This window comes from Polistes dominula, unplaced genomic scaffold, assembly GCF_049000335.1.
Source record: "Polistes dominula isolate Pdom_NZ unplaced genomic scaffold, Pdom_raw_medaka contig_15, whole genome shotgun sequence".
Lineage (NCBI taxonomy): Eukaryota > Metazoa > Arthropoda > Insecta > Hymenoptera > Vespidae > Polistes > Polistes dominula.
In genome coordinates this window covers 4,201,908-4,229,021 of record NW_028300915.1, presented here as the reverse complement: position 1 = coordinate 4,229,021, position 27,114 = coordinate 4,201,908, and the positions used below count along the sequence as shown (strand labels likewise).

The window sequence follows — 27,114 nt, the reverse complement described above, 5'->3', positions numbered from 1 at the left end:
CCGATTTTGGTCCAAGCAAATTGAAAGGGTGACTATTTAATATATATATAGGTTTATATCTACCTTGCTGGTCGCGCATGTACGGAAAGGGATGAAGGAAGGAAGGATCGCGCGCGACGCCGTGGATAGAAGTAGAGTGGAGTAGGAGGAGGAAGAAGAGGAGGAGGAAGAGGTGGAAGAAGAGGTGTAGGATGAAGAGGAGGAGGAGAAAGAAGGGGAGGAGCGTCACGTCGCTACTGCCGCAGCACCGTAACGTGGAAAGTCAGTTCGACGGCGGCGCCGCATCGGACGACGTATACGCTCGAGAGGACTCTCTGTGTGCACGACTTTCTATTATATATACCTATATGTATATATACATACATATATATACTAATTATATATTTATATATATATACATATAGATATACTAACAAATATAAATATATATGTATATATATATGTATATATTATATAAACATATATAAACATATATATACATTATATATATATATATATATATATATATTAAAAAACATAACAAGAAAAAAAATTCCCCGAATATAAAAAAAAAAGTTAAAAACATAAATAATACAAAAATAGAAGAAAAAATAACTGCAGAGAGAGAAACCACCCTTTTCCCGTTTATATTGTCATCTCTCTCTCTCTCTCTCTTTCTCTACTTCTATCTCTTTCTTTCTTTCCAATTTACGCGCTTTATTATTCTCGATCTTTCTCTGTTTTTATATATATATCTTTCTCTTTTTTTTCTTTATTTTTATTTTTCTTCAACACTTTCATCATTGATAAAGGTGTGTGTTTTTGGAGAGAGCATTTCCTAAGGAGAGTCGATCGAGAAATCTCGATATAATTGTTTCTTTCTATACTTTCTATAATTTCTCTCTCTCTCTCTCTCTCTCTCTCTCTCTCTCTCTACCTACCTATCTCTTTTTCTTGTTCTATCCGTTTATCATTTACGTTTACGTTTGATTCGTTTTTCTCTATTATTATCTTACACTTTTCTAGAAAATCTTGATCACGATTAAGATAGTTATAGCTTGACAAAAAAAATCGACAAGAGAGACACTTTATCATTCGATACGTATTTGGGAATAAAGAAGAAAGAAGAAAGAAAGTCAAAAGAAGAAGAAAAAACTAAGGAAGAGAGTAAAATATAATAAGAAGAGGAAGAATAAGAAAAAGAAGAAGAAGTGGGGAAGGTGAAGAAGAAAAGAAAAAGTAAATAAAAGTTGTTTTTCTTTTCGAGATCGAGAGAGGCTGAATTATCTCGTGACCTTCAAAGTTTATTTTTCCGTGAGACGAGAGGAATCACACATCTAAACAGTTCTAAAAGGAGAGGACTATCGAGAAATATCGCTCAGTATTTTATCCTCCTCTGTCGCGTGCAAGATACACCAGTGCCTTCCTATAGTCTCCTCATATATATACATACATATATATATATATATCATTTTCTTTTGTAAAACGCGTGTATCATCGCGTTTATTGCGAACGGTGAATTTTTTTCCTTGTTGGTGAGGATCCTCGATAAAGGGGATCATTTTGAGTGAGATCCAAATTAAAGAAGGAAGAAAAAAAAAGATAAAGAAGGAGGAAACCTCTGACGATACAACCAATCATCCCTTGAAGACAAAAAGAAAAGGCTAATTTTTTTCGTGCTCGCAAGGATTCCTATTGTGGTTTCTCTCTATTTCTTTTACTCACTCACACTCACATACATATTCTTTCTCTTTCTCTTTCTTGCTCTTTTTCTCGCTCTCTTTCTCTTTCTCTCGCGAAAGCAGATCACAGGAACAACAACTATGTCTTCGTCCTCGAGGATCTTCCCGCCGATTCTCGTCGCAACCCTCGTTCTCTGCGTTGGTGAGTACAATTTAAATTATCTTCCCATTTTTAAATTTATTCTCTCGATGATGATCCATCTTGTAATAAATTAATCTTTTAATTTTTTTTGTTCTCTTATCTTTTAATTGTAAATAATAATTCAACCAGTCGTCGGATGATCTTTTCTATTTTTCTTTGTCATCTTCTTCTTATCGAAATAAACGAATGCATTTAAAAATACGATTTTTTTTCTTATCTTAATTGTAAATAATAATTCAATCAATCGTCGGGTGATATTTTTTATTTTTTTGTTGTTCTCTAATTTATTTTTTCTTATCGAAATAAACGAATGCATTTAAAAATACGATCATTTAATATTTCTTATTAGATGGCATTCGATTTATTTTCTTTTTTGTCTTCTTCTCGAGTTGAATCGATGATAGAAAAGCAATTGAGAATTGTTCAGAATAATTATCGTAAGTGGGAAGGTATGGGGAGTAGAGACGAGGGCGGTGATGCGCGAAATGAGTTTAAATTGCCCAAAGTAAGAGAGATAGAAAAGAGACCATCCTAGGTGTTGAATAATTTTTAAATTATATTGAATTACACGGGGAATAGAGAACTTTCTTAATGAACATTAATCAATATTAAATTATAGGAAAAATAATTTTTAATATTTTAAAGTATAAATTAAAAAAATAATTTTTAATATTTCAACACATATATATATATATATATATATATATATATATATATAATGAAAGAAAATTATAAATATATAGAATTAAAGAAAAGTGAAGAAAGAAGTGGAAAAATAATGTTTAATATTTTAATGTATAAATTAAAAAAATAATATTTAATATTTTTATATATATATATATATATATATATATATATATATATATATATATATATGTACTCTTAATTTATCGTATAAAAACATTATTTACCAATGAATAATTTGATGATCATTTAATATTTCGGAATGATTGACATGCACTGTGCATTCCAATATATTTAAAGTAAACAAAGTGGTATACGAGGGTAGCATCAATTAGATATAAAGGCTCCGAAATTATGTATGTGTTAACGAACAACTAGCCTTTCCTAGGTTGTCGGCTAATAACGAGCGAAGGATTGGTGCGAGCGTGTAAACATCAGGTAGTTTCTAATTAAGTTTTCCTTGACATCCAATTAACAAGGAACCATGGTGTGATCCTTCGATATGAGACGACCATTCTCTTCATCTTTTGTCGATGGTTCTTTTCTCTTTTTTTCTTCTTTTTGTTTTCACCAAATGCTTGGACTTGGTCCGATCGTTCGTTCATTCGTTTGTTCGTTCGTACGTTCTTTATCAAATTTGCAAACTGAAACGTCCATCTCGTAGCATCGTTGGCTCGTCCTCGTCACTGTGAAAATTAGATTTCGTGATGGATGGATGGATATCGGGTGAAAACGTACAGGGTTCGTATGAGATAGAAATTGAAAAGGTAAATCTATCCGTAGAAACGTTTGCGTCATGTGTCCTATTATATTTTTCACTTTCTCTCCATCTCTCTCTCTCTTTCTTTCTTTTTATTTTTAATTTTGTTTTCATTATTAGAAATGAAAGCGAGAAAGCGTAAAATTTTTATGATGAAAACTAGCCTGAATATGGAAATCTGGTCGCGTCGCAGCATGCGTGAAGTGTTACTATTATACCTACATTGATGTGTGCACGGTTACGTGTTTTATTTGTCCTTCTTTTTTACGGTATAGGATAGAAAAGATTTGCATAATAGAATTAAAGCGTCATAAAAAACAAATGCCACGAGTATGTACATATACCATCCTACGAAATGGAATCTGTTTTTATTTTTGCATGTATATATACATATATAAATATGTATATGTGTATACGAATTGTGTGTGAAAGGTAGTGACAACGGGGAGGAGAGGGTGGGGTGGGATGGGGATGTGGTGGAGAAAAATTGAGGAAAAATTGTGATAGACGTGAAAGAAATGAAATAAAAAAAAAAAAATAAATAAATAAAAATAGCTTTTGGAAGGATTACCGTTAGAACGAGAAAACTTTTCGTAAGAATAGCGTTGAATAGTATCGGTTAAAAAAGAAAAAGGGAAAGGGAAGGGAGAAAAGGAGAGAATTTGTAAGAAAGAATGAATGCTCTAGATGCGACTAGCATAGAAGAAAGTTTGATGAAAATTTGTGATCGTAATGCGGTTTCTTGTACTATCACGAAACTTTGCTTGTCTAATTCTTTTCCCTTTTTCTCTTTTATTCTTTTCATCTTTTTTCCTTTTTTTTTTTTTTTTTTAATAAAGGATACAAATCAGCATTCTTCGAATAATACGAAAAGTTTGGAATAATGGGGGAAAAAGATCCGTCTCAACTAAAATATAATTAAATATCTTGACGCATTTTTTTTTTAGAAAATATTTTTATTTTTATTATCTATTTGAATTATAATAATATTAACGTTTTAAGGACGTTTATCCGGTAAAAGTACTTATTCTAAAAAAAAAAAAAAAAAAAATAAAACGTACAAAGGAATCTTCGTTATACCATGAAATGGAGTACGGCATCGGAATCTCGTTTTTTATTTAACGATTTTCTCTCTTTCTTTTTCTCATTTTCCTCTTTCATAGATAATACGACCTAATTTACTACTTTCATGAACAACGATTATCGTAAGTAATCTCCTTGATCGTATTCAACGATAAATCATTTTTCCCTACCCCCTATATCTCTTTTATTTGTAATATAAAGAGAATACTAGACGGTGGTCTAAATGTTTATTTATTTTTGTTCTTCTTCTTCTTTTCTCTCTTTTCAAAAAAATAATGCTTATGAAATTATAAAACTCGTTTACCGTTATATCGAACATCCATGTGGCCGGTTCGTTCTCTTTAGCGGAGTTAATGGCTTTTACGCGCTATAATCGATCGCAACAACCTATCTTTTTTACCTACTTCTTTCTCTCTCTCTCTTTCTATTTTTCTCTTTTTTTCTCTCTCTTTCTCTCTATCTTTTTTTCTCCCTACCTCGCATTATCGATCTTGCGCGTTTTTATATACCTCTCTCTCTCTATATATATAGTACTACCTTCTTTGCCCTTATTGTCCTACCATAAAAAGAGCGAGGCGTCAAAGCGTGACGTTAAGGAGAACGTCTCCAACGATTTATCCCTTTCTTCTTCCTTAAACGTCCGTTTTATCGTCCTCCTTCAACAATGGACAATATGAATCTGAAACCCTTAGCTCACGTTACTATTGACTTTACGGGTAATGAATTTCTTTGTTCGTAGTCTGTGTGATTCATCGAAAAATCATATGCTAAAAGAGCTTCAACCTCTCTCTCTTTCTCTCTTTCTCGCTCTTGATGCACTATTTCCGAAGTGCTTTATGTGTATTGCCCCCGTACAATGTGTGCCTGTTTTATCGCTAATATTTTTCTTCACATGAAGGCAATCAGGTAATGGAAGTTTTTGAAAGGATGCCACGATGCCCTTTCCGCACTTCCTTCCTATGTCCACACTTTTCTCATTCTCTAGGTCACTTTTTTCCCTTCCTTTTTATGGCAATATGAATATGAAGCTATCATGATCTTTTCTCTTCTTCTTCTTCTTCTTCTTCTCTCTTTCTCTCTCTTTCTTTCTTTCTTTTTTTATCATTTTCTGAAAATTCTAATCCTGTAGACGTAGTGCCACTTCTCACACTGAAATTATTCATTCATAAGAAAAGCTATAAGATTGTTGTGTCATGTACATGTATATGTGTATATCTTTATGTAGATAAAGTTCTTTTTTATTAATGTCTTATTTTAAAAAAGTACGTTGAATATGTATTCAGATAAATTCCTGTGACCGTTAAGAAGTTGACGCAATGTGTTCCAATTAGTTAATAATTTATGAAAAGATTTAATGATCATTTTTTATATGATATGGTTATATGAATAATTCCGATATCTCATTATAATATTTGCATACATGTAGCCCCATGTTATACGAAGGATTAAATATCACATCTGTCGTGTTGAAATGAAATTACTCTTATTTGTATTTAAAAAACATTCTAAAGGAATTTGTGTTTAAAATATTGAAATGATTAATTTGATTACAATTATATTATAAATTTTTCGATAATAGTTGGTTCATGGTTTGCGAGAAATTAAATAACGAGTAGAAAGAAAGTAAATGAAGTAAGAAAGAATGGGATTCTGGAGGAAAATAAAAGTTGACCGCAATTTCATAATGGCTCGTTAACAAATGGAGGAGGATGAGGAGGAGAAGGATGAGGAAGGAAAGTTTTCTCCTATTATTTAATAAGCTCTTTAGTGAACAATCTTTTAATTATTGTATAATAGATTTTAAGTGATAGTTGTTTATTTGAGGAGGAAACAAAGATCTTTGATGAACAGTAATCGAGTTGTCGTTGATTAGTTGGATTCGGTGTTTGATGGAATCGGTCCGACGAAAATTAGGATATTATAATTTATGGCTTTGCATTCGTATATCCATCGGCAACGATATATCATTTGAATCTGGACGATAAGCAGCTGCCCCCCAATCTAACTTGGCGCACGTGGTTAACGTTGCTCACATCCACTAACTTGCATATTCTCCAGTAATATATAATACACGTATATATATGTGTATGTATATATATATGTATATATACGATAAATGTTCTATTGTTGGTATGTGAGTATGCGTGCTTGTGAGTTAGTATATGTGTCGATAGGATGGATGATTACGTGCATATGTGTATGAAATATAGTCAATATATATATATACATATACATAAATGCGTAGATACAGTGCGTATTTCATATGTTTCATCATAGATCGCCGTTCTACTGACATTGTCAAGTCCAACTGAACGTAATGGTTCTTGTTTGAAAGCTATCATCGAATCGGTTTCATCATGAAATGATAGACACAGTGTTAGATGAATATTATTAGTATCATCTCGTGGAAACATGATGATAATTCAAATTATTGTTAATGAACCGAAAGTTCGAACGATCATTTCTCAAATTATTTACATTTTTGAGAAGGGGTAAATTTTGTTTTCAATTTTTGTTAATTCCAATAAAATAAAATTCAAATTTCGTTACAATCGAAGATAAATGTAAAGAAAAAGATGGACGAACGTGTTCGTGTAAAATTCTCTCAATAGAAAAAGATTTAGAATGAGATGAAAAGATAGATAGATGGATAAAATCGTTCTTCATGTTTGTTTTTCGAAGATCACGAATCAAAATCATTTTTCATATTGGTAGAAGCTTTACCAATGAATCACACGTGAAGCATACAAACAAAATGTGATAGTTAGAACCAGGTTTACTTTTATCGAATGATAAAATTTCATCTCTTATATGTTTTATGTAAAAAGTGTGAAACTCTCTATATCAACGCAATGTCAAATCTTATTAGAACAAATGATAGGAGTATTGGGATTTGTTTGGTAAACACGAACGATCTTTGGGAATTTGAGAAATATATACATACATGTATAAAAATGACCACTATGAAAATTTTTTATCATATGAATATATGTATGTGTATGCCATCTATATATATATATAAACGTTCCTATATATGTATATCATATAAAGTACTTCATTTTGATCGTGGGTTGCATGAAAAAGTAGGAAGATATATGGAACTATGAATTCGAATTTTTCTCGATATTATTTCTCGAAAGAATATCCTCTATGTTCATAAAAACAAAATCGTTAATATTTATGCCAATCTGAGTTATTACTCGTCAAACAAATTTTTTAATAGAAAAATACAAGTTTAAGAAAAGCATGCTTTTTTTTTATACTTTTTATCTCACGCTTCTTAAAACGTTTTTTAAATGTTACCACGATTAGTAAAACTTTTCAGAACATAATATTGCATTGCAAGGTAACAAAAAAACTTGAAATTATGGATTAAAAAATGTCTTTCTTTTTCTTTCTTTCTTTTTTTTTTTCAATATCTCAAGAGAACATCTTTTGTCGTGTCTTCTTAGTCTGAGAAAATCATGTTACGAATTGTTTTTGATAACAGTAGCTTTAAAAGGTGACAAAGTGAGCATATAGTAACTCTTTTTAACTTTTCTTTTTTTTTTGTTTCTTTCTTACGCGTAACGGCGCTATAATAAAGAGAAAGAGCCATTCCACTTTTCTCTTACATACTATCGTTTCAAAGAATCTGGAGTAACGGGTTTCTCTTTTTCGGAAGCTTTCGTTGAAGGACACAGAAAGAAAGAGATTCGCGCGAAATTCAAGCGGTTTACTACGAAGCTTCTTCACTCTTTTTAAATGTAGATCAATGTTCTTCTTCTAGATACCGATTGTAAGCTTTTATCCCTGTATGTAATCAAAATACGATTTTCTGCGAACAAAAATTGTGGGTAAAGTAAGAACGAGAAGAAAATATGCGAATTTAGCGTTCTTTCATTGATTTCTTTTTTTAACGTAAACTTTTATTTTAATTTTTTTTTTGCCATTTGATCTATCGAAACGTTTTGAAAATAGTTCAAAAAAGATCGTCTCACTTGGAATATTTTTCCCGATAAATTAGATCATGTTAGAGAAACAGACATGTGACCACCTCAACCATTTGAAGATATATAAAATCGAGTTTGAAAAAGGACCTGCATAATTTTCATTTGACGTTTTCGTCCAATTTTTTTGCTGACTTAAACGAATCCCCTCTTCCTCTTTTTCTTTTTCTTCTTCTAACACTTTTCATATTTTTTGTTTACTTCTTTATCGGGCGCGTGATTTTAAATTTCGTTCGATCAATCGTAAAAGTTAGTCAGAAACACAAGCTCTTTGAAAATGTTGCTCATTCTCTTTTTCTATCTCTCATTTCATTTCCCGGTTCCATCCAGAAATTGACATATCTCTCATTCGAAGTAGCAAATTTTCGTTGGTTCGAGAAGAAGAGGAGTAGGAGGAGGAGGAGGAGGAGGAGGATATGGACTCGTCGAAAATCGATCTCTCATGCGCTTTCCTCTGTCGTCTTTTACGTCACGACGCTTCGATGCTGACCTATTAGCTTAAAGTCATTTCCGTTCGATTTTACAGTTTACGAGGATTTAGTTATCATCATGATCATCATCATCATCATGATCATCATCATCATCATGATTCGCTGGGGTGTGTCTATATATCTGAAATATCTGTACGAAAGTTTTTCGTAAATCATTCCTTTTTTTCGTTGTATTATAAATTATTTTTTTTTTTGTTCTCTTTTTGTCTTTTTATCTTATCGAGCTAAGCTTTCCATTCGTCTCATCGTCGTGACATAACGTTCTCTGACGTTTGAAGACGAAAGAAAGAACCCAATCTCTTTGAAGGACGCCCAAATTATTTCATATCTTCCCTCTCGGCGAAGAACAAAAGGGAGGTGGCGTTTTTTTCTTCTTTTTTAAAAAATTTTTTTTTTCTATTCGTCTGTAGGTCCTGTGGGCACGCGTCTGGTAGATAGGAATTCTCCTTAAGCTTCGATAAAAGTTTTCTCTCGGTGGGGGACAATAATTGATCGTCGTTGAGAGCACGGAGCACGTAATGAAGATAGTAGACGTTAAAAAACGACTGCTTTAAGAGGAGGAGTTAGAGGAGGAGAGGAAGAGGATAACGGAAAGGTCCATTTCCAACCTTCTTCTACTCGCTTTTCTACCATCGTCGTCGTAGTCGTCGTCCTTGTCGTCGTTTTCGTTCTCCTCAGCTTATTCTCTCTCTTTCTCCCTTTATTTCTCTCACAATCTTTTTTTCCTTCTCTCTTTTTCTACGTTCCCGAACCGTCATGGATTTCACCTCAACGTCTAACACCGGAAACTTGATAAAACTTCTGCCAAGATTTTTCTAGATACTTTCCGTTCTCGTACCCAGTACTTTCCGTAGTAATGTAATCTTTTCTTTGTCAAAAATCTCTTTTTCTTATCCTTCGACACCGAAACACATGATGTAATTTAAAAACGACATGAATCAAAATTGACTCTTCTACGATGTCTTGTACTTTTCTAGATGATAGATCGATTTATGATGATATTCATTTTCATTGATATTTTTTTTTATTGTTGTTTTTTTTTTTTTAATCTACAAGATAATAAATCCTCGAAATGTGACGAAAGGATAAATTTAATGTTTTTTTTTATCATTATCTATTTATGGTCGCATCAAACACTTGTGTGGATTATTAACGACGTAACAGGTAATATTAACAATTCGTGCAATTTTGTTTCTATTTGTTTAGGCAAAAATATAATTACTATACATACTGTGTGTGTGTGTGTGTGTTCTCTGCGAGGCACGAACCCACTAATGTAGATTATGCTTTCATGGACTATGACTCGTGTGAACGTGTTTATAGTGAAGATTGTCTTTAATGCCAATGCTTTCGCGATTCACTCGTAATAGGATTAAAATAATTTCGTTTTTAGTCGTGGCATGAGCAAACGCGAAACAGAATGTCCATGCGGATAATGGTATTCTTCGGTTGTTTTCACAGCTAAATAAATTAACCCATTGCACTTGAGGCTTTTTTCGCTCGGGTTAACCAACAATTTGGGATAATTTTCCGCATATTTGATGAATTTCTTCACACAGGATTTAACGTTTAAAACTTTTACATTTTAGCATTAACTTATAGGGGCAAGTATCATAGTAATTTTGATCATTATTATGTCCAAATACGAAAGTTTACGGTTCTGTACTATATTAACGTGAAATTAGGTGATCCTTCCCTTATTTGATCATTTGCGGATTCCCAATTTCTCATGACATATTAGTTAACTATACCATCATGATTATACCACTATCATGTAGATAATATCCACTTTCATATTTTGTTATTTTCATATTCTATCATTAATTCATTATCACATACTTTAAGTATATTAATAATATACTTAACATAATTTCTTTTTATTTTATATTAATAATTAATAAAATGCAGAAACTTCGTATTTTCGATCAAACATAAGCTGGCCGATGAATAACTCGTTTATACTCGATGGGCAATTCATTCGATAATAAGAACACCAAGTATAATACTTTTCATACATTTTTGAATACCCAAAGGGATAGAAAAAATATTACCATAAAAAAACCTACACTTAAAATAGTAATTTAAATAAATAATTTAAAATGGATTTATGGCAAAATAATATAATCAAAGTTATTTATATATAAAATATTATAATATTGTTTGGTATTATATACTATTATAAATTATTAATATAAAAGTTTAAGATAAATTATACAATGGAATGTGCAATATTGTGTTAAAAGTCGCATGTGCCTTGGCAAACCGCAGTTTACTTATGTTCGTTCTGTAATAAATGACAACCTCGAGAAAAGTATCATCGCGCGGTCGATTTACAAACGTGATACATAGTTTTATCCTCGTTTCTCTGAGTTAACATCGCATACTCTATCGGTACGAGTTTCTTTCCTGTCAGATATTTCATTTGAAGGCCGTACTAAAGTTATAAGTCATATCGATCTTCTTCGTGTTTCATAACTTTGAGAAAGTTAGGCCATTCTAGGATTCTTCTAGTATCTTTCTTTTCTTCTTTCTCTCTCTCTCTCTTCTTTCATTGCTCTATTTCGTTTTCCTTTGCACTTCGTGTTTCGAGATTTCGCGTGATTCCAACAAAAATATTACCTTTCTCTTAAGGTATACGTTTCGTGAGAATCAAATCGATTATAAGTACCGCATAGAGATTGAAACATATTCCATTTTAGAAGAATTATTATATAATATCTTTCTTTATGTATTGTGCATAAGTATATATGTATATGCAAGTGTAAGTTCTTTCATTAATGAAACCACCAACTTGAGAAACGTGTTCTTTTGATTAAAATGAACAAAAGAACATTGATTAAGTTATACTACTTTTATTAAATCTTATTAAGTCTCGCAAGATCGTCACATATTCGATATTTCTTAAATAACTACAATTTGTTTACTTGCTTGAACATTTAAAAGACTCGAATTTCAGAAATATCACATTTATATTTATATAGTATATTATATAATATTTTAAGGGTTAATAAAACTAATTTCCAAAGTTAGATATTTTATTAATGAAACACCTGTCGTGTAATATATAAATAAATATACTTTCATAATATTGTGACCTTATTACGTAAAATGTTTGATTAGCAAAACCTTCTCCAAAATTTCTTAGATGGCTGAAGAACGTTATCCGCCATTTTTCTTCTTTCTCTCTTTCTTTTCTTTATCGTTAAGGAAATCATAGTTTATTCATGCAACGAAAGTAGCCTGGTTAAAGTTAGTGTAGTGTTTCATATATGATAAGTACGATCCTCTATGTGTAATACACTTTTTTTTATTACACTAATACCCTTATAATAAAACAAAAGAAATGCGTTATGAAATGATTCTATCAAGTATTTTCTTCTCGTTCTTAGTTTATACAACAACCTATTTACCATATACTTGAATGAGAGAAGATTATTAAAAATATTTTTCAAGGATATTTAACCGATATAATTATCGTTAGTACGGTGACTCGCACATACGAGCCTCATTTAGTTCGGAATTCAACGTCCACGTCATTTAATTATTCTTGTTCAATGAATATGAGAAGGAACGTGTGGCATAAACTTTGGTCGAAATAATAAGGTCCTCGAAATAAGGGTCGTAGGTATTAGCAATGTTTTTTTTATCCTTTTTTTTTCGCTTGTTCCTTCTATAGAGAGATTTTTAAGAAATAAAAAGAAAAGAAATATAGAAATATATATATATATAGAGAGAGAGAAAGATGGAAGGATAGAGGTGCTTGGTCATCGACACTAAACGCTTCAGGGTGTTCCTTGTATACAGGGGTCGAAGGTAGAGAGCGAAGGCTAATTTCCGGTTGAGCTCCCTGACCGAGCACATAGCTTGATATTAATAACGTCTTTGTACCTAGGTGCGAGCAGCTTCTTTCAACACTTATATATTTCACCCTCAGCTTATATATATATATATAGGACTTGGTGCCTTTTTTGTCAACTCTTACGCATGAAAGGATCACCTCGGTCATGTCATATATATATGCATTCGTGTGTCACTTTAATATACCCGTGCCGAGTACCGTAGAACCTTGACATCTTTGTGTCCTCGGCCTCAAGAGATTTCCGTTTTTTATATATATATATATTTTTTTTTTTGGTTGATCTTTTGTTTTCATTTGCTTTTATGTATATGTGTAATTTGATATTATTTTGTGTAAAGAGAAATGTTGATAGTTTTTGAAATAATCGATCATTTATTATTAGTATTATATTTTATTTTAATTTTTGTATAATTTTGTTGAAATAAAAAAAAATCATCATTTCGCGCAGACTCCCAATTGGGTAGCGTTTGTTCGGACGTTTAGTAGTCGCAGTGTGGTCTTGTAACTGGCGAAAAGCGGCTTTCAACGACAGCTCTCGAGTGTTCTCGACGTAACCTGTGAGACTCTAAGGTAGAAGGTGCGTTCTCGTGGAAATAATTTACGTATGCACGTGCTGCTCTACCTACCACCGTCATTTCCTATTTCTACCCTACGTTCTACCCTATAATTTCTCACCCTCCTTCTCTCTCTCTTTGCACTTTTATGCACTGTATTCCTGTTTCACGACACATAGCCGACATTTCAGGAAAATTTATGGAATACCTCCCTGAATTATCCGAAAGATAAACTCGAATTCGTCTAAGGCGAGAAGTTCGTTTCTCTCTTGCAAGGTAGATCAAGTCCCGAATTGTCATCCGTATAAAGTATCTTTCTCAGCAAAATGCTAATACCAAGGTAAACCGCGTATAATTTCTGTTTAAACGTTTAAGAGACAGAAAGAGAAAGAACGTGTATGTGTATATGTGAGAAAGAAAGAGAGAGAAAGAGATTATGTACATAGGTATAGATTCAGATCATTTTAAACTACTTACCACACCAACCTTAAATTGGGATCAACGAAGGTTATCATCAGTTCGATCTACGATGAGAGTCTGACGATTCGGATTAAACTTCTCCTCTTCTTCTCCTTTTCCTCGCGAAAATTCGCGACTTCTCGAACCTTCATAGAAATTTGCAATTCAACGACCGTCGGACTTTCGTTTTATACATACATATAACATATATATATATACGAACACAAAATCGAGGCTTCATTAATGATTCCATGGACTTCTCGGTTTGTTGTTCCGTAAGAGAAAAGATGAGTTAGAGAGAGAGAGAGAGAGAGAGAGAGAGAGAGAAAGAGAAAATTAAACGCCGGATTTGGCCTTTAATCCCTCGACAATTTCACTTTTCTTTTTTTTTTTTTGATATCACTATTATCGCAACGAAGAAATTCTTCTATGAATCAAATTCTTCCATCTTCTTCTTCATTTTCTTCTTCTTCAACTATTTTATCTTCGTCTTATTTTTCTTCTACCTTTCTCTTTTTATCCCTTAACAATGAAACTTCTTCCTTTCACGAAAGAAAATCATCATTGCGGTTGGAAGGTAAAAAGAAAAATGAAGGAACGTCTTTTTTCGTATCCGAATCCTTCCTCTCGTTTAATTTTTTCCTTATTCGTGTAATCTTCGTACACATGTAAAATTGATATTACTATCGAGAATCCGTATCGATAAATTTTTTAATCATTTATTTAACGTTTGAGTTTTTTTTTTATAAAAAAAAGGATAAATGAAAATTCAATGTTTTTAAATTTAAATAAAATTGTTCAATATAAATTGTAAAAGAATATATAATTAAACGGAAGATAATTTGATCTATTGATTAAACAAAATTTTTCGTGGTTGATAATTTATTTGCTCTTGTGGGAAATGGGAAGACAGAGATAGAGATATAAAGAGAGAAGAGGTTAAAAGTGCACCAATTTTTTTTTGAACAAGTACGATAAATTCAAAGTTGAGAATTAATGGATCAGATTGAACCTTAAATATATATATATATATTTTTTTTTTTCCTACAAAAGTTTGTTTCATGACAAAATAAGTAAGTCGATGACAAAAAAAAAGAGAAAAAAGGGGGATAAAAAATAATAAATGAGTAAATCAAATGAAGAGGAAAGTAAAAAAAAGAAAAGAAAAAAAAATACTCGAACACATTGGCATTTCGAATTAAGAAACGTCAGAGAATTTACATTTTCACTTTTTCGTTTTACGAAGAACAATGGTGCTGCGAGGACAGCGTTTTCGTGTTTACAAGCTTCTCGTAAAACTGAGTACTTAAGCTTACGTTCGCTGCATTTAGAGTTTGTATTCTGGGACGATTGTAAATCTTTCGCGTATTTTTTTTCTCTCAAAAGAATTGTCGATATGTGTATGTAATACAGGATTTTGTTTAGTGTGCAGATGATTACAATTGCACTGGTTGTCTCATTAGATTTTAAATGAATTATTAACATGAGTTGATACAATACTTTTTTTTTACCATCAATTTTAATTTTACAATTGTGAATCGAACCACACAGTTTTGGAGAAGATTGGACATCTTCATCTTAAAAAATAAAAAAAAACATTAAAATGTTTTATTCGTAAAACCATAAGCTCGTAAGAACGAAAAGTTTATATTTTGAAAGTTACTTGTAAAAGCTTAGTTATCACGTATTCCATTTCTTAGAACGTGACAGCATCAAAAAACGCCTCGAGCATGTCTCTTTCCATTCTCTTTTTTCTTTCATTCTCTATTTCACTTTTGCCAGTCCATTTTTTTCTTTCTTCCCCCCTGCTCATCTTTGCCTACTCCCTTTCCCCCTTCCCTTACCCCGTGTCTTTTTTTTTCATTTCAATGGATTCCTTTGGCCAAGTATGAAACTTGCGAAAAGGTCTAGTTTCGTTCTTTGTCGTTCTTTTTACCTACGACGAAGGCGAGAAGAACTACAAAAACCCGGTTTTCGCGTTAATTAAGCCAACCTTCCGACGAGTTGGTATTTTTGTCGTGTATGAACGACCATTTGCATCTTTATACATGTCACCCTGTGTGCCACAACCACCACCTTTTTTATTTCCGACGTTGTGGAATATTCTGGTTGCCATTTTTGCGGCTTCAAAAAATGCTCAATCAGAGAAATCAGAGTCAGTCGGTTGACGTTATCTATTCGATGATATTAAATATATAGTATGTTATAGTTACTTTATGAAATAACTAGTTAATTCTGAAATAATTATATTGATTTGGTTTTTGAAAATATATTAATTCTATTAACCCTTAGAGTGCTATGAACGTATATGTGCGTTTGGTAAAAATTACCAGAGTTGTCTATCGACGCATATACGTGTTTGTTAATATTAATGTAAAATAATGTAATGTTTATATTAATTAATTAAATTATATTCAGAAACAAAAATTTTAATTATTAAATATAATTTATTATTAGAATCTAGTTAATAAAAAATTATTCTGTTCCTACAAAATATTTTAATTAAAAGCATTCAGTACTCAAAGGGTTAATCGTGCTTTTTTTATTAATTTAATTACTTTTAGTAGTAATTTGTATATTCTAGTCTTTTGTATATTCATATATAACTGTTTTATTTCATTATACTTATTAATAGTTTAAGTGTATAATCAAATTTTTTTTATATGTTTTATCCTAAAAACGCGTCTAGTTATTTTATGTAAGATTTAGGGTTTTTACGATTTAATTGAAGCATACAATATAACGTTGACATAATACATAAATGAAAATGATTTCGTTTTATCGTTAAGAAGCATCGAATTAATGCTACGTCGAGTTTATGTTTGTCTTATTATTTATTTAACGAGTTGCTTATCGATGCTGTTACTTCAGTTTCCTCTGTCGTGCATTACATGCAGGTTTATGTGTATCACCCGATATAACATGGGTCTATATTATGTAGATAGTTGGATAAAACGAAGGGAATCGTTAATTTGTATGCGTCTAGGTTTACTTAGAAATTTTCGTTTATTTTTGAGTTTCATTTATAAAATAAAATTTGGTTTATATTATATACAATATGTATGAAAAATATTACATTAGCTATTAGGATGTATCTCATAATTGCATTACTGTTAATTTAACTCGAAATAAATAATAAAAAAGAAGAAATTATCTTTAAAATTTCATCCCTTAAATGGTTTATACTTTATTACATTTAAATTATATAAAAAATATGAAATACAATACTTTTACTTCTTTCATTTTTTAGAACAAGCTACGAAAATGAATTATTTATCTGTAGTATTATAATCACGTATGTTCGGGGGTATTTTCTTATTAAGTTATGTTTTAGTTCACGAAAGTATACTTTATATATATATACAATTATTATTATTATTAAATGAATATTAAAATAATTTTTCCATGAATGTTTGTACTTTCTTTTTTTCTACTTTTTCTTTTTTTTGGAACAAGAAGTAATATTTAATTAAAAAGAGGAAAAAAGTTAATATCAAATATTTTAAATTACCACGAAGAAAAAATCTTTTTAACTGGACTCATACATTTATTAGTTAAAGTAATTTATAAAATATTCAAACACTTTTTAACAATTTTTCACATACGATTTTTTTCGCATAAGAGCTCGTACAAAATTGAAAAAAATTTGTTTTCTTTACAGTTACAGAAAACAAATATTTGTTATCTTGTAAAATATCATCGAAACGATTATTCAAATTGAAAAAGTGTCTGATTCACGATATACACAAAAATCAAATCAACTTGATATCCGATATTGATTATTATTTATCATTGATAACGGAAATATATATCTATCGATAATATATCATAGTTATCTCGTATGGTTATGGAAAAAGCATAAGAATAGTGTTCGGTAAGGAATGGAAGGAAATACTATGTACATATTTACCACATACCAACTATATCAATTTCACAAGAGAACACTTGGCCAAGTCTCGATAAAGATAAATCGTTGTCCGATTTTTGTGTGGTAGAACTATTTGTTTTGTTTTGTTTTCTTGTTTTTTTTATTTTTATTTTCTTCTTATTCGTCTTATTTTTCTTCATCTTCATCCTTCGTCAAACATAACGTTAGGTCGTTGACAAAATGAGAAAGAAAGATTCTTCGAGATGTCGTTTCTTTTTTTTTTTTTACCCATTCTCCTTTGTAAAAGTCATGAAAGGTTAGACACGACAGGAGAAGAAATAAAGATGGAAGGAAGAGGAAGAAAAAGAAGAGAGTAAGGGACGTGGGGGAGGAGGGATGGGGTTGGCATTGTTAGGCAAACTACTGGTACTCGAGTTCCTTGTATTACGTGCTGCTGGAATGCTCGAGGAAAAACTGTGCAAACCTTTTCGGAAAAATGGAACAGCAACCGTTAGAAAAGAAGGGGAACAGAAGAGAGAGAGAGAGGTAGAGAGAGAGAGTATAGTTGTAGAGACTCACTGTGAGAATTGCCTCGGGGATGCTAAAATCTGTGAAAACCGCGCACTCTCTCTTTACTTGTATTTCGTCCTGTGTGAGTATAAGATAGAAAGAAAAAGAAAGTGGTGGTGGGTAACGTTACTACATCTACTACTTAACCTTCTGTGCATAACGTGTTGGCCCATACTGACACCGAGGATGAGAGAAGGGTTGAAGTTCGTCTCGAGAGGGTTTCGTTTCGTGGACCGACCCTTTCTCTCCTCCTTCTCCTTATTCTAATTTCGTCAATTCACCTCGACACGTCATAAAATCTACCTTTTAATTGTTATTCCTCGTATATATATGAGAAACTTCAAAATGTTGAAGAACATACATACCACTTGATATGTATTTGTTATCTACCTAAAATGCAATTACATATTTCCGGTTTCATTGCAATTCTTTTATTTTCTTTGACAATAATACCGTGAATATATAAGGGACTCATTTATTTTACAATAAGGACGAAACTAGAAGGAAACATTTCTATGTGAAAATTAAAGATAGAAGAAAAATAAAGAAAAGAATATAAACATTTGTTGTATCTACAAAACGCAATGAAAAGATTCTCATTGTCTTTTTCTTATTCTTCTTTTTCTTCTTTTACCAACCCTAGTACTTTTTGCATTTTAGTTGTAAGACCAAAGCAGTATCGCGAGGTTGAAATAACAACGAAAGTAAAAGAAAGAGAAAGAGAAAGAGAAAAAGGGAGGATGATGGTTGAAGTGTTTTCCAAAGATAGAAGAGAGAAACCAACGGATTAGTTTGCTGTGGAAAGGAAAAGGAGGTGGTAGTAAGCAGCAGACGCCCTTAGAGAATGAAGCTTTTCGAAGATTTGCTTTTCTTTCGGTTCGTTTCCTCCTCCTCCTCCCCCTCCTCCTCCTCTTCTTCTCCTCTTACTACTACTATTACTAACTGCTATTTATTCGTTAATATTCTCTGAAATATTAGAATGCGAGCACGTCCAATGCAGATATTAGTTGCATGAAGCTTACGATCTATCGTGTATTTCCGTATCTCTCACGAATTTAAGGCACCGTTGTCCTTACGAGAAAAGGGAAAAACAGAAAGCGAGCTCTTGTATAATATATATAGATGATGATGATGAAATATTCTCCTCGACCCGTTTAACAGTCCCGCCCTTAGGATTCTGCGAAAACGTTTTGTTCAATTACTCGCACGCGTCTTTCATCATATCTTACCCTTTTGTTCGTTTATTCCATAGGATTTTACTCGACGATTTCCGAATCATCTCATAAATTTATCTTATTATTATATAATCAAGATCAACTCAAATATTATATTAAGATCGGTTAAAAATTTCTAAGTAATTTTATAATGAAAATTAATGTTCATATGTTATATTTTATAAAATAAGGTATACAAAATTTGTTTCTGTTGAATTTAATTATTATTTAATTATATTTTTAATTATATATTTTTTATATTTATTTATGAAGTGGAGAATGTAGACTCACGTGTTACATCAGCTGTTTCTTTTATTACAATAAGTTATTTTTAAATTACGTAAAATGTAACATACGATTTTCTTCTAGGACAAATAAACGTAGAAAATTGTGAAAAGAAAAATTACAATTGATATAATTGTAATATTGTAATATCAATTTAATAAACAAATCAAATGAATAAACAATCAATTTAAAATAACAATTTAAATAATTGTAAAATTGTGATATCAATAATTGAATTTAAAAAATGTATTCTAATACTTTTATCAATCAATCTTTTTATTTTGTAATATTTTCTTGACAATTATATTATTTCTTAATTTCGATGAAAATTGTATACTTTTTATTTATATTTATTATAAAATTTTAATAATAATTTTGTGATTTTTTTTTAACGTATATTGACGGTGTGCTTTCTTATATTGTGTACACCCATTCTCTTCATTCTATCAAGATAGGTATTCAATATTCATAACATCTATAAAAGAAATAGTTTTAGTAAAATTTCGATCCTATCCTAACGTGAATTCGTTAACACCGTACACACATATAGTAGAAAACTTTTTTGCATGAAAAACGTTTGAGATTTATTCGAATAGCTTTGAAGTCCATGGCCTCAGAGAACAACGAGTTTCTCTCGCTCAGTTCGAAATGTAGATTTGCCAAAGATCACACCCCCTTTTTTTTACGTAGTAGAGATAGATTCGACCTTTTTGAATCGTTTATTTGTCAGTTCTGATAAAAAAATCTGCCTCTCTTTTTTAAAAGTGAAGGATCTAAAGTGTTTGACGAAAAAAGGATTTTGTTTATTTTGAAAAAAAAAATGTGAGACGATAATCGAGAATAAAAAACAATAAAAAATAGATGACTCGATAAAAAATATGTTTGATATTTATTTTTAAATATTCTCAAACGAATTCAAATTTATAATATAATACAGAACAATCGGAATATATCTCACAATTTTCTCTGTTTTTCTTTCAATTTGTCAAAAAATATCATTAATAAAAACGATGACATTATCGTAATGTTTAAATGTCTTTCATAATGTTGCTATGTGCTTACCAGTTATTCTCGAATATTCCCAAATATTCTGGTTAGTTCAATAAAGGGGGTGAGATAAGGTATTTGGTGTTGGAATCGTGGCACTCCTTGATCGATGAAGCTTAAACCATCGTTGACTAATTGTAGTAGCACGTTCCTGGCAACAGAGATTTCGGATGATCGAGGTGTAACAAAGTACGCCGAGGGCTTTCTTGTATTTTCCAAACCGATCTATCAAGCGGTTTTTGGCAGGGTATTCCTTCTTCTGGAAACGTGACTAGAGTTCTTAAAAGATATTCTCCGATTTCGACGTAAAAACTGGTAATATTGTCTACTCGAGAAACGATTGCTAACATGATAAATTATTATCATGTATTTTTGTAACATTTCAACGTCATACGTTAAATTTCTCTAATCAAAATGAAATTTACTTTAAATGCTTTCCATTTTATAGTTTCGAAGAATAATGATTTTTTAAAAAGTGGTGAAAATAAAAGGAAAACAAAATGAATTCATATCTCGTACTCGTTTTCATATATATATATATAACACTATATCGACCGTAAGAAAATTCAAATCTCGTTTATTTATTCGTATCGAAATAAAGAGGGAGGATTCGTTACAACTGAGCACGATCGTTTACCATAGCTCAATGTCCTTTCTATACGAGACTAAAGTAAGAAGATCGATATACAACTGAGTAGTAGTAATAGTTAGTAATAGTAGTAGTAGTAGTAGTAGTAGACGATCCTTCGAAAATAGTTGGGTGCGGCTGAGGAACGTAGTCGAACTTTCGAGTAGAGTTTTCCACGGTTGTGCCGGAGGAAAACTGGAAAAGGGTTAAGCGAATAGAAAAAAGGACGACGAGAAATAGAAAGAGGGAAAGAAAAAGAAAGAAACGAAAAAGAAAAAAAGAAAGAAAGGAAGAAGAGGTAGCAGCAGCAGTAGCAGCAGCAGTAGCAGCTTGAAGGTTGTGTATAGTGGGATAAAACGAGGAAAGGGGTGGGTGCGGCAGAAAGAAAGAGAAAGAGAGAGAAAGAGAAGAACTTGGGAAGGACCAGAGGAAGGTGGAGATGGAGCATGAGCGAGAGTTTTGGGGGGTGGCAGAGGGTAGTTTTGAGAGGCCTGCGGCGAGCAGAGATTAAATCGTACTATGGTAAAGAGCTAATCCATCCGTCTCTGTCCCTCTCGTAAAACGAACTTCAGTTCCCTTTTCCCACTCTCTCTATCTTTCTCTTACCCGTTTGCTTTCACCTCCACCCAACCACCCTCTTTTTCCGGCAACAGCGAAAATGGAAATGGCGATGCTGTCGGTGCTACACTCATTGCCTTCTTCATGTATACGACTCATACGTGCATAGAAAGTGTTATACATACACACATATATAAATATCTATATACATGCATATATTATATATATATATTTTCTTTACTCGAGATTTTTCGATTTGATATCGTTGAAAGTATTATACATATCTTGGAAAGTTTCAAACTTGTAAACTTCTTTTTATTGTTCTTTCGAGTGGTTGCACTACTATTTTGTTGTTTTATACGTAAATATTATTCATTAGATGATTTATTTAGATAATGTTTTATAAAAGAATGATAAATTTGTTTAGATTGAATTACATACAATTTTTTTTCTTTCAATAATATGTTTGTAAAGGTGGGGTACATTTTTAATGGATGAAAATTGAATTTGTAAAAAAAGAATAAAAAAGGAAGATTTTTCGTGAGTGTTTATTAAAAATTGATAAGAGTAAAATGCATACGGGTATGATTTTCGAAAAATTGAACAACAAAAATCCCTTTTCACTGGCTATGAGTTTTTCATTATTTTCCGACACGCTTTTCACGAGACTATCCTTTATTTGTTTAATTTCCTTTTTTTTTTTTTTAACATGTCATCGTTGACAATCGTAAAATCGTTTGCGTTCGTGCTTTTATTGTCGTAAAATGTTTCGAAAAATAAAAATCTCACACGTAAAATGTCGAACAAATAAACTAGAAAAGAGAAAATTTCTCTTGGAATCTTTTTTTTATTTCTCGCGATAAATAAACGTGACTATTCTACTTCTTCGTACTCGTATAAGTTTAGAAAATATTATGAAATATTTTATAAGAGAGAAATAATCTTTATCCAGGTATTGCAGAGAGTTTCTTTACTTTATTTCTTAAGTCTTTTATCTTTTAGAGTAAAAGTTCCTTTTTTTTCTTTTTATTTTTTATAAATTCATCAAAGCTCTCTTTTCTTCTCGTAAAGTTTTTCCCCATTCATGGAAAAACAAAGACGCTTAAGTATCGTATCAACCTTTAAGAATTCCTACCAAAGAAAAAAAGGAATAGAAATAATGAAGAACGATTGGATTGGTGGTTGGTTTGCTTCATCTCTAACCCTGCGAGTAGCAAATAAATTGCTTCGAAATTCGAATTAATTAATTATAAAGCGTGTTACCCAGGTGTGCGGAGAGACTTTATTCTCGCATACATTGAAAAACTTTCTTTATCTGATACGAATAAATTTAATTAATTTTCAAATAAATAAAAAAAAGGTTTTGATAATTAAATAATCTTATTTTGTAATCAACAGAAATAATTTATATTAATCAGACAAACCTATGACAATGTTATATATATATGTATGAATAAATGTATATGTAAAAAATGGTTCAATCTTACTCGCATGACATTCCTATTCGGTATATAAACTAGCACGTGAACGTGTTCTTCTTCTTCCCTTACGTGTTACGTTTTACTAGCTTGAGGGATTTACTCTGGCATAGAGGAGAGGGTTTTCGTGGAAGGCAGCTTTATAAGATTTGATTGTAGGTACGAACCTTCGTCTCGGAGTTTCGACTCACGTTTTCTTCAGGCTTCTCGATTCCAACTGGCTCGTGAATGTCTCCGGTGCATCTTGAAATCGGAGATCAAACGGATTTCTCCCAACGGCCTCGACTATGTTGTACTACCCGTCTACCATAGAGAATCCTCTTCCGACTTTGAGCGATCTAACCCGTCTTTCGCATACCTCTTTGCTCCTTTTATTTTTCTACATTTTTTTGCTTTTACTTTTTTTCATTCCTTCTACCCATATGTAAATATATATATATGTACGTATACATATGATCGTATAAAACGAAAGAAAAGATCCTTTTATATACATACAAGTTACATACGTGATCGTTTTTACGTAGATATAAAGTAATTCAATCAAATTCCTGCAAACGCATACAATTTTATCACGATTATCTTCATTTTTACGATTCTATCTTATAGATCTCTTTGAAATTCGTCGTTCAATTTTATGTATTATAAAAATTGATCGAATAAAATGTTATTACGCTAGCTATATTTTCTTAAATTATCTCGAAGTAATAGAAGAATATATTTTACTTATAATAACTTTTCGATTTATTATTATAAAACGATTCGAGAATATATAGTTAGATTAATATTCCTTTAAATTATTTTTTTAAAAAGTTGTTATCGTATCGGTCTTCGATTAAAAAAAAAAAAAAACAAAGAAAGAAAAATATATTATATTATTAATTTTCAAATTGATAGGATATAACGTCGTAAATAGTTTTATTATTATCCGATAAATTTAATGGGTTCTCGTTTTATCGTTGAACGATATTTTCTTCGCGAGTATAAAATAAAATTACTAAGAATAATGAAAATATCAAATTATATGGAAAAAACTGCAACTTTTATAATTTATTGTAAAATGTTGAATATATTTTTGTTTTATTTCAAGCAAATATCACAGTCGGTCTACGGTAAGATGAAAAAAATATCTCACGTGATATATTATACGCTGTTTAGGCACGTTCGAAATGATTTATTCATTTCTTTCATTCGTGAGAAAACTTTCACGTAAAAACGAATATTCGAGATGTGAATCTTTAAAAATTGTAAATCTTTTAATTACATCGTATAAAAAACCGACATATATTAAGAATTTTTATTTTTCGATTTATAAGTACAAACGATTTAAGAAACATATAAATCTTACTATAAATGTCAACAAAACGTGAAATGTTAAGAAAGAAATCTCACAAACGTTGAGACTACCTTTTACGATTTTCTTTTTCCAGACATAATTTAACGATAAATCGTTAAAGAAGAAACCGACTGCGTTTTAACGAAGATCTAAAATCTTTTGGTATAATATATAATTGCACGTAACTCGTGATTAACAATTTCACGGTTATAAATTCGACAATGAATTCCGAGAACGTCGCTATATTACTCATTAATCAAATCCTTTTACGATCTTTGCTAATTCGAGAAATACTATAATTTTCCTACAATGTCGATTAACGATCTAGAAAAATATTACTATCATAATTACAGATATAATTCGTTAATCATAATTTACCTTCGAATAAAAAAATAAAGTTTGAATTTTCAATTTAACATTTGAACAATATTTTTATTTTTGTTCTTATACGTAAAATTACAATTGTAAATGTAACCGTTAAAATTGAATTTCAATTGTTTGGTAAATCAAAGATTTAATCATAGAATAGTAGAATTGCTCTCTATCTCTTTTTCTTTTTCTCGTATGGAATAGAAAACTAGCTATCAGAGAAAATTCCTAGTCTAAAAGCCGCATATTGTCGTTCGTCAGTGGAAGAGCAAATGAGATGACTGGATGAGGGAAGGGTTTTGTGCGGACAAATTCAAGCCATAGTCTGGAACCAAGTATAGAACGTGCAGAGAGTGCATTCACTATTCACTTATCTGGGTCAGTTTGCCCAAGCAAGCTGAGGTCTCAACCCTCTTCGACTCATCCGGCCAAACCCTTCCCAACCACTTCAACTGGACCCTCTTCCTTCTCCCTTTTATGTATAGTATGTAAATATATAAATATATATATATATATATATATAATATATATATATAGATATATATCATTCTCATACATGACAATAGCTAGTTATCTTAACAACGTTTTTTGTTTGCTATCATGAAAAGCTAACTTTTCGTAAAGCTCGATAGTTTAGTGTCTGCCAAGTTTTCACAACAAAATTTCCTACATTCTGACAAACGTGATCGACAAAGAACTAAATTCAAATCTATATTATTCAAATTTTCTTTCCTTACTTCGAAAAGTTCTTACGAGTTTAATATATTTTTATCCTTTTATCATCATCATCATCATCATCATCATCATTTCTCTCTTATAATTTCAAGTCTCTCTTAGTACTTGCTACTATAATATAAAAATATATACGTGATAAAAAAAAATAATCCCACTTATACATACTTATATCTATTTTTAAGATAATTTTATCCGTACTTCAACATCCTTGACCTTGATTAATACATCAGAAAGAAATGATACAAGTGGCTAGATACGATAGGAGATGGGTGGGGTGAATAACTTGTTATCGTGATAAGGAATAAGCTCTATTTCAAGGAGCTTGTTATGGTTTATATTATTATTATCATCAGTAGGGTGATTTCGATCCATCAAATCCGTTTAGTTTCGAAATATTCGGAATACTCTTATCATCCTTACAGACACGAACAATGGATTTCTAAGGGTTGAATCGGAGGTGCCCGATAACGTCGAATTCCATTCTTAGATGGATGCCAAGTCTACTATGGTCTAATGCTGATACTGCTGTTCAAGTCAATCACATGCATGTATACATATACACGTGAATCTGATTGCCTGTGTATATATATACATTTATATATGTATATAGAGAGACATAGATAACTATTCTCTTGTATATGTACGTGCGTATAGGGAGGACGATTTCTAGGCAGTCGCATAGCACCATGCAACCGCAATGACCGCTATGCAGGGATGCTATGTGACCTCGACTATGCCGAAGACTAAGATGCGCTTACGTGCGCTTACTATGCGAGGAAGCAGCTGCGTATTTTACTGCGTTCTCGCGCAATGTACTTTGACATATACCTAAATTGTATACCTATTTACGTATACATAATATATATATCTATATTCAGTCAAAAGTTATTTATTGCATTTTCATATTTATTAATGAGAATTTACTAACTGTTACTGTTATTTTATAAAAAGCAACTGTAATAGTGTGTGAAAGCATATATTTTATCTAAACTTTATTTTTCTTTATTAAAAATTAATTTGATGAACAACGACTTAGATTAGCATAAATGTTAATTGATGAATTTTGATTGAATATAGATTATATGTATTATAGTATATTGTTCAAACATACTCTTCCATATTTCACCACCATTCATATCTTTCATTTGATTATCACAGTTACTTCTCCAGTCACAGTTATTATTATATATATATATATAAGTCTATGAAACTTATTACAGTCCGTAAAACTTCGTGGTAAGAAATATTTTATTGAAAGATAACAATCGTTCGGTGTTTGAGATGTTT

At 31.2% G+C, this 27,114-nt stretch overlaps 1 protein-coding gene across 2 annotated transcripts in view; it reads left to right on the top strand.

The window, feature by feature from the left end:
- The first annotated feature begins 158 nt into the window (after window positions 1-158).
- Window positions 159-27,114, top strand: part of LOC107071656 (uncharacterized) — a 75,756-nt gene continuing 48,800 nt past the window's right edge. Inside the window, exons 1-2 of one of the 2 annotated variants that reach the window (XM_015330840.2) lie at window positions 159-316; window positions 1,006-1,863. In XM_015330840.2, the coding sequence (XP_015186326.1) occupies window positions 1,803-1,863 (61 nt within the window). In that variant the 5' untranslated portion in view covers window positions 159-316; window positions 1,006-1,802. Of the gene's footprint in view, window positions 350-1,005; window positions 1,864-27,114 lie in introns of both variants that reach the window. The other variant, XM_089170423.1, reaches the window with a different exon arrangement.